Source organism: Choloepus didactylus, chromosome 15 (genome assembly GCF_015220235.1).
Source record: "Choloepus didactylus isolate mChoDid1 chromosome 15, mChoDid1.pri, whole genome shotgun sequence".
Classification (NCBI taxonomy): domain Eukaryota; kingdom Metazoa; phylum Chordata; class Mammalia; order Pilosa; family Megalonychidae; genus Choloepus; species Choloepus didactylus.
In genome coordinates, this window is record NC_051321.1 from 21,365,387 (window position 1) to 21,374,870 (window position 9,484).

The window sequence follows — 9,484 nt, forward strand, 5'->3', positions numbered from 1 at the left end:
CATACATACAAATCTAATCTTATTTGTATGGATGAGATAGATTATAACAATAATGTCTGCATTATATATTTCATTCCTTGCACTGGAGGGTCAGGGCATCTATTTGATACTTTGTTAGGTTTTCGGTGCCCAGCATGGAGAGGTTGGACTCATATTATTTAATAATTTATTCAGCAATTATTTAGAAATTGCTGAGCATTTCCTAAGTGCTAAAGACTGTGCTGGATGCTGGGATAGAGCCATGAAAAAGAAAGATGAGATCTTGTAATCTCAGGAGAGGCAGTTATTAAGCAAGCAACTGCACAGATAATTACTATTGATGTGCAATGAAGGAAAAAGATAGGGTATCGTGAAAATGTAACCTGGAGATATAACAACAGCAAGATATTCCTGGTCTGGGAGATTTAGAGGCTGGAGGAGGTGTCAGGTAAACCTGACCACAGTGTATCCTCCTGCTCTGAGCTTCATTTACTGATGCTCTTATTATTTGGCCAGTCTAGGTGCCCTGGAGATTAATATTCCAGCTAATGTCCACACCATGTTGTTCTACTCTCATGTACCATGGTTTTGATGCCTGCTCTGTGCCCTGAGCTTTCATATGTGTTGCCTCATTTAGTCCTTACAATAACCCAGAGTGTTTGGTATAAACCATACGTCTACCGAAACTGGAGAAAGCTGAGGTTCAGAAAAATTATGCTGTGTGGCTAGTTTCTCATGGCTAATAATTACTTATGCCTGGAAAAAATCTTGTCTTCTGATTCCAAATACTCTTCTGTATACAGTGGTTTTCTTTTCCTTTTAAAAACATTTTTAGTAACAGACTCCTTTTCTCAAGCAAAGCCCAGTATATAAAGCCATAGGAAGAGAGCTATCTTGGTTGAATTAGAGGTGGAGGATCAAATTGTCAACTTTTCAGTCTCCCCTTTGCCCCCAGACAGCCTCTAAGTTACCTTGGAAGGATCAAAGGATTGTGCAAGGCCTGGTTTTAAAACCACTACTCTGCACCATATTGCATGTCTCCTCCCACAAAGCCCTGCAACTTAGTATGAACACAATGAAATGCAGACAGTGATTGTGAGGGAGATCTCTCTAAACCCAGTTAATGAGCAACCCCTGCTAAATATTCATGAGCATCAGTATTGGCCAAGTCTTCCAAATCTCTGGCTCACTTGGATTTTCATCTGTGATACTTTTATGTTAACAAGGAGGTCAGGTAAGAGTGCCTTGCCTCCAGCAGGAGTGCAGTATTTGTTGATTTGATTTCATAGGTTAGCCCTGGGGAAAGAAATATTTGAGTGGCTACGACACAGACCATGCTTTTCCCTCTGGGACGTAACAAAAATGTAGACTATTTGGGTCCTGCCCTTGAAGACTCTACAATCCAATTGGAGATAGAACATATGTGCTGGAAAAATCCGACAACCCTTTAAGACAGAAGATAATCAAGTGCTAAATCATGTATTGCAGCTACTGGTGCTCTGAGAGGTTGGAGAAGAAAGAGATTAATGGGAGAGAAATGGAGTAACGGAGGTTAACTGCAGAGCCAAGTGGGCCTTTTGCTGGGTCTTGATAAATTGATAGAAATTAGAGAGAGAGAGAGAAAAGAGAGGGCATTCAAGGCAGGGAGAGCTTCAGAAGCAAAAGCCAAATGCAGGAATCAACACTGCTGTACAGAGGAAAGACTGGAAATGGATTTGAGTGATGGGAGTACTTGCTGGGAGTGGGGCAATGAGAAACAACATTGGGTAGGGTTCAGTTGGTGGATTAGTAGACAGAGCACACCCCTTAATGCAGGGCACAATCACAGGAACTCAAAAGAATAAAAGGAATCAGAACTCTAATGACTTGGCCCTAGCTCCTATGAGTGTTCATGGTGGATACGGTATAACCAGGGTATAAAAAGCCAGATAGAATAGCTATTCCTTGATGTTATGGGTGATAGGGAGCCATTGAAGGCTCTTGTGAGAGGGAGTCATATTTTGGAAATATTCCTCTTCTACTGAAAGATTGAAGGGATGCTGCCTTTCCTTGACGCACATTTCAAACTTGGGTCTGCTGATGCTTGCAAGCTCATGATGATGGCCCAGCTAGGGTTAGATTTTGTGATATTCTTGATAATTACTTCTAGTTAGTTAAGAGCAGTTCCAAATAAACTGTAAATGGTAATACATTCAGATGCTCTTATGAACAATAATTTTGTAAATGGTGCAAATAATGAAACATGAAGATGCCTCACTTGGGTAAACAATAGATAATGTATTGTCCCTTTGATATTCCTGCATTGATAATTTTACAAACACGGAAAGTATATTCAGTAAGTTAGTTTGTTGTATCAGGCAAGTACCCATCCTGACCTCTGTGTTGGTGATGTCCTTGTGTGTTGATTTCTGTAAACCAGAAAGCATCACTTCCCAGCCCAAGTTTATTTTCTGACCTGCAGGCTGTGTCGCCACTATTCAGAGGGGAAAAAATGTTGGATGTGTCCCTCAGATCAAAGGATGGAGGGAGACAGGAAATTAGAGAGTGGTTTGGTGCTTCCGAGTTAGGCAGTTGCTAGGTCCAAATTATGAATATGATGATATCTACCATTTACTGAATGCCGAGCAGTGGATGAAAGCCGTTACATTCTTTGTCTCATTGAATCTTCAAAACACTTTGTTGGGATATGTATTTTTGTTACCTCTTTTTTCCAAATTAAGCAACTTGGACTTGGAAATTAAACAATTCATTTGGAGGCAGACAGCCAGAATATGGTAGAACTGGGTATTTGAATCTACATTTCCTGACCAGAGTATATTCTTTTAATCTGCGTCTCCATTATGATGATGAAGATTGAGATTATGATTTCTGTGGCAGATATTGCTAGTTGGCTATCAAATATCTAATCTTGCTTTCTTCATTACCAATAGAACCTTGATTTTGTTTGCATAGGCAATGTACCCAGCTAGAAATCTTACCCAGATTCCCTTATACCTAAGGGTGGCCATGTGATGTAATTTTGGCCACTGAGACAAAAGCTGAGGGTTCTTGCTGATTTGCTAAGAAAGGCACAGCTCCTTCCTGCATTCCTTACTCTTATTCCTGCCTTGAATGTGGATGTAATGACTCAAGGTATAGCAGCCATCTTGCAACTATGTGAGCAAAATCCAGATGCTGAGAGATTAGAGCAGGAATATAGGGTAACTTGAGTCCCTGACAGTTTTCTTGGGCAGCTGCATGGACCGTGGTGTGCCTATCTCCTAACTTCTTATTTTGTAAGAAAACCAAATATTTTACCATTTAAGCTACTTCTGTTGTGACTTAATGCAATCACCCAATTAATTCATTATGTTTTAATAGCACTTGCCATACATAAGGGTTTTTCAACTGTGACACTATTGACATTTTGGATTGGATTACTCTTTATGGTGGGAGACTGTCTGGTACTTTGTAGGATGTTTAGCTGCATTCCTGGACTTTACCCACTATGTGCCAGTAGCAACTCCCCTCCAAGTTGTGACTATTAAAAAGGTCTTTGGACATTGCCTAATATCCCCTGATGGTGGTAGAGGGCAGCGAAGTCGCTCCAGTTGAGAACCCCTATCATACAGTATCTCTTTGTTTTTAGTGGTAGGTAGAGAGGTTCAAGCAATTTAAAAGATGAGGAAACTGAAGCTCTAAGACATAAGAGACTTGCCAAGAATTCCAACATTAGTAAGTGGGGGACCTAAGACTGGACCCTAGGACTTTTGGCTCCAGGTTCAATGTAATTTCCTTTTCAGTGCTTGAGTTGTTTGTTTTGATTAAGGCCACTGATGCAATTAGTTGGATGAAACTCTGCTTTAGTCGCTGCCTGATTGATGTAAAGAGGTGATGCAGCTGAATAAAGCAGAGCATTCAGTGAGCAGAAGATAAGAAAGTATAATTTCCCCCCTTGCATCCCTGCACAGAAAGATCTTACTCAGGTATCAAAAGGCAAGTCACAGGTGAGGGCTTCCTAATGTCCTGACATTGTCCTGGCTGTATTTTCCAGAAAAAAAAAATACTGGTATAAGCAAGCAGAATTCAAAATTTTCCCTAGGTTTTTTTTTCTCCCCATTGATACTTGTCCTCAGTCAACTCACTTGAAGTTAAAACAAAACAGAAAAAAAGTTAAAGTGATTCTAATGCAATTTGATTCTTTTTACCCCCAGCTTCATTTTCTATGGAAAGCCATCTCTAGCAAACACCAGCAACATACTCGTTGAGTCAAATGCCTCATCTGATTTCTCCAGTGTCTGCACATTTCTTAACTGGGGTTGCCCACTGGGGCGTGGTCTAAGAGCATCACCATGAGCCCCGATTCTGGACCTGTAAGGAAAAGAGCACAGGCTCTCAGAGCCCATTGTTAACTTCTTCAGTGGAAATATGGAGCAGGGAGTCCCTCTGGAGGCAAGAGCATTTCTTCAAGGGAAGAGTGCTTTATTGACCCACTTCTCCCTTGACCTTTGTCTCTCCCTCATTTTTTTCTCCAAAGCTTTCAGACCAGAAGTCGATTTATTTTTTAAGTGCATCTCTGCCTGGTGTCTTCAGAGAATCCCTGTGAAGTCTGCTAGACTTGCTAATAGCCACCAAGGGTAAATCATGTTACCTTGCTTACTACCAGCCTCTCAACATCATCTGGTCTTATTTGGGAAGAATTTATTGGGTTGTTTATGTATAAACTATGAAGTCTTCTTCTTGAAAATTTATTCATCCTGCCATTTGTGACACTAAGGTAGACAGATGAGCACTCCTAAAAAGAACATTATAATAAAGGTAAACATTTAATGGTGGTTTTGCTCATTTTTCTGACTTATTTTTTTTTTTTTTTTTTTTTTTTTTTTTTTTTTTAAACAAAATTAAAATTTTATTTAGATTGAAATAAACTGTACAAAATTGATTTTCTTCACCAAAAATAATAGCAATATTTTCTGTATTATTCCTAGATAAACCACAAAACACTTATTTTTGTAGGCTTTCCAGGTTCTGCTGATAATCAAGATGAGGCAGTAGACATAGTCATGGAAATAGATAGAAGAAATCAGACAAATCAGTGGTCAGTATCCATGGCCTCTGATTCTATCTTGACCATGAAACAGAAATGTTCAACACATACCTGCTAAACAGCTTATGAAAGCATGGGCTCAATAAAGGAATGTAAACAGCAATAACCAGATGTAGAAAAAGGCATTCGAACTGTAACTTGTTCCTTTAGGTTCATTTGATAAAGACAAAATCTACGCTGAAATCCTTGCTTGGCGAGCTCAGTTTCTCTCACTCTCTGGTAATTCCCTTAACTGTCCAACATAAATTTTAACAACATACTTTAAAGTCTTTCTAGTTAAAGGTCAATAGTGAACCTCATTGTAACACTTTACAAAATGCATTCCTTCCTTCCATACCTCGTCAAAATTTATTTCTTCAAAGTACTGATAACTGGACTGGTAACTTGACAATTGGAGCCACAGTGATGATTAATGTCGTGTCTAAAATGACTTAACTAAAATAATTCCAGAGTGCCACTAATGGAGAGCACACAGAAATGAAACGTGGCACTTTCAATGCTACCTTCTGCAAGAACAGACAGGTCTTCAAAGCATGAGAGTTCAAATGGGGGCCCTTTAAATAGGTAGATTATTAATAACAAATGTATTCAATGGGAGACCTATAGGCAAAGATAGTCAGTGATTAAGCAGCCTACATACACCTCACAGCTCTTCCTCCAAATATAAGAGAAAACCTATTTTAAAAGTCTCAAGTATTTTCAATGGTTTCTGAATTACCTGTGGGAAGCTCTGACTTAGTTGTATAGAGTTTGATATATGTGTCCACCATCAAATCCAGATCATGTTTTATATCAAAATTTATGTTAAGCAAAGCCAAGTTACTTGACCTTTGGTCTGTCAAAGTGTTCCTCAGGTATGCTTTGAGACGCTTTCGTCCATTTTCATAGCGTTCATTCTCAACCTTCATCACAGGAAGAATGCATAAGACCTTCAACAAAGCATAAACATTAGGAAAAAACTTGATGTCAGGCAGATGGAGGGCTTCATAAATGGTGGATGGAAGCTCTATATCTTTCCCTCTGTGTTTCCACTTGATTCTCCAACAATGAAGCTCGGCTGAGAGTGTGTCAGGATTGGGTAAGTCACTTCTGTACATGTCAGCATGGTGTTCCTCCGACGTATTGAATTTGAGCTGTCCCATGACAGAGGGTACCAGAGATAAGCATTTAAGAGCTTTGAGGTGCTGTTCTGAGAATATATCTTTAAGTTCCTGAATAATGTGCTCCACTGTTGGAACACTTAGGGTTTCTTTATAGTAACTCTCAGAGGTTAACTGAGACTCCAGGTTACCTTGCTGAGCTCTGCGGAATTTGCCAGGGAGTTTCATGTGAATATCAAGTTTGGTTGCCAAATTTGTGGCTTCCTCAAACCAAAATTCATGATAAACTTCAATGTTTTCCATCACTTCATTTAGTGAATGTAGCACTGCAGTCAAGCTGCTGGCTGCAAAGAAGACATCAGAGGTTTGCCCCTGGAGATTTTTCCCAAAGGCTCTTGTAAAAGATAGGACATTCTTAAGAACAACAATGGTAACAATGAAATCAAAATCTGTTACTGCACTACAGAGTACAAATGCTCGGCCAGCTATGCAGTTATTCCATCTAATATTTGTGTCACTATTTATACCATCTAAACATAAAACAAGTGCTTGCAGGAGTTCCACTAAAATTTCAAAAGCATCATGCCTTCCTGTCCATTGAGAATGGCAAATTTCCTTCAGTTCATTACCCCTTTCTTCATTACTCTGAAAAAGGACTGAAATTACACGGTCAAGTTCTAAAAGTAGTTGTGGTGATCGATGGAAAAAAGCAGAAACTTCCTCAATCGTTCCCAATGCAACAGATACTCCCGTAACAGGCACCGATTTTGCTAACCACATATTTAAGGCACAGGAAGAGCAGAGTGTATAGATAGCTTGGGGATATTTCTCTAGAAGTCTCGAAGCAACAACTTTCATCTTGGAAGAAAATCCACTGGACACAATGTAAGCCTGTCCACGACAGTACTCCATGTTCAGCCCCCACTTCTCAGTTATTGTAGTGTGAAATTTCACAGCCAAAATTTCTGCATCAGCTTCATAAGGCAGGAAGCCCACAAAATCCTCTCTCAGGTTATGTGATTCATCCACAAACCTCACCAACACTGGCAGGTGCTCTTCCCCTGCTATGTCCACCACATCATCAGTGATAATGGAAAAGAAGTGTGAGTCTCTCACTTCCCTGAGAGTTTCCTCCCGAATGCAGCTCTCACATATCTCTAGCATCTGTTTCTGCTGTGTTTTCGAACAGAACAACGTGTTAACTGCTGTTGTCTCAAAGCGCTTTCTCAGAACCTCTTCACCAGAATTTATTCGGCACTCCAGCAATGCTTGAAAGTTATCAGGCGTAAAGAGACCTTCTGGGAGTTCATCAGCCTCATGCCCATCCAAAGGTATGTTTTGTTTTCCCATAAGAATCAAAATTTCAAATAAAGATTTTAGGTATTCTTTGTTTTCCTTTTCTTCAAGGGTTAAAGGTAAAATATCTTCATCCTGTTCTTCACCCCCTTCTTCTATATTTGGGTTCTGAGCACTGCTGTTGTTTGTTTCTTTATGTTTTTGTTCCTGTTCAGAAGTTTCATCAATTTTTTTCTGTTTCAATGTCCTGATTTCATCTTCACTCAATTCTTTTATTCGTTTTCTGTGTCTACTATGTGGATTGTTCAAATGACTGGTAAGATCAAATATTGTTGGTATAGCATTATCTCGAAGAACTGTCCTATAAGGACTAGTTCTACAGATCATAGAGGTCTCAAAGTGTTTGGCACATAACCGATAATGTTTATTTAGCTGATCAGGTGTTTTATCTTCTAAGTCTGCTCTCCTACAATTCTCCACCCACTTCTGGCATCTGGCCGGGTCCCGCGGAAACCTGAAGAAGGCCAGGTCGGACTGCGTGCTCTTCCGCGTGCAGTTGGGGGCAGCGCAGAAGTTCGGCATCGTCGCCCACCCGCCGGCCGGCCCAGTCCTCCCCTCCCCGCCTCCTCAGGGCAGCCCGCCAGCCCGTCGGGGCCGGGGAGGGGAGCCAGGCCGGCCGGCCGGCTCGGCAAGGCCGACGCGCCCTCTGACTTATTTTTAAATAGTTTTTTGTCATTTTAAAATAGATTTATTATTGTATGCTGTCATAAATTCTTTTCTTTTTAAAATAAGGCTGGCATAATTAAATGAATAGCCAAGTTATGAACCCAAATTTGTGAAACATGAACCCATTACATCTATAGGGAATTATAAAATTATTTAAAGCAATAGTCATAGATCTGTTTCAACCTAACAGTTAAATAGAGAAGATAAAAATGCATAAGATGCTTCAGTATGAATATGCTCTGTAGCTGGAACGTCATCCATTCTATAGAGTCTTGGTGTTTATAAACCAATCAAATCCATTCATTTATTGATTAAAAAAATATTTCATGCCTACTGTTCTAGTTTTCTAGTGCTGCCGGAATGCAAAACACCAGAAATGGATTGGCTTTTATAAAGGGGGTTTATTTGGTTACACAGTTACAGTCTTAAGGCCATAAACTGTTCAAGATAACACATCAGCAATCAGGTACCTTCACTGAAGGATGACCAATGGTGTCAGGAAAACCTCCGTTAGCTGAGAAGGCACATGGCTGGCGTCTGCTCCAAAGTTCTGGTTTCAAAATGGCTTTCTCTCAGGACGTTCCTCTCTAGGCTGCAGATCCCCAAAAATGTCACTCTTAGTTGCACTTGGGATATTTGTCCTCTCTCAACTTCTCTGGAGCAAGAGTCTGCTTTCAGCGGCCTTCTTCAAACTGTCTCTCATCTGCAGCTCCTGTGCTTTCTTCAAAGTGTCCCTCTTGGCTGTAGCTCCTCTTCAGAACATCACTCACAGCTGCACTGAGTTCCCTCTGCCCGTCAGCTCATTTATATGGCTCCACCTGAATGGGTGGGGCCACGCCTCCATGGAAATTATCTCTTCAGAGTTATCACCTACAGTTGGGTGGGGCACATCTCCATGGAAACACTCAAAGAATCACAGTCTAATCAAAATTGATACATCTGCCTGCACAAGATTACGTCAAAGATAATGGCATTTGGGGGGACATAATACATTTAAATTGGCACACCTATGCGATAGGCATGGTATGAGACAACACCATGATTTCTTCCATGAAGGAATTCATTCTGATAGGAGAGTCAAAGATAAAAATAACCACTTGTCTAACAATATAAAGTAGTAACAATGTGTAGAGTGCAGTAGGAAGAGTAATGAAGAAGTGATATGAAATTAAAAACTTACATTTGTATACACTTTGCATTTTATATTACAATATCTTTATTGTGGGGAACTCTCATTTTCCCTCCTCATGGTTTTATTGGATGGGATTTCTGCTACTCGACAAACAATGGGAAAACT

At 40.2% G+C, this 9,484-nt stretch overlaps 1 protein-coding gene across 1 annotated transcript; it reads right to left on the reverse strand.

The window, feature by feature from the left end:
* Nucleotides 1-4,870: 4,870 nt before the first annotated feature.
* LOC119510205 (52 kDa repressor of the inhibitor of the protein kinase-like) lies at nt 4,871-8,155 on the reverse strand. The gene has a single exon (XM_037804405.1). It carries the CDS (start codon nt 8,041-8,043, stop codon nt 5,755-5,757), a length of 2,289 nt encoding a protein of 762 aa, XP_037660333.1. The 5' UTR covers nt 8,044-8,155; the 3' UTR covers nt 4,871-5,754.
* Nucleotides 8,156-9,484: the final 1,329 nt, after the last annotated feature.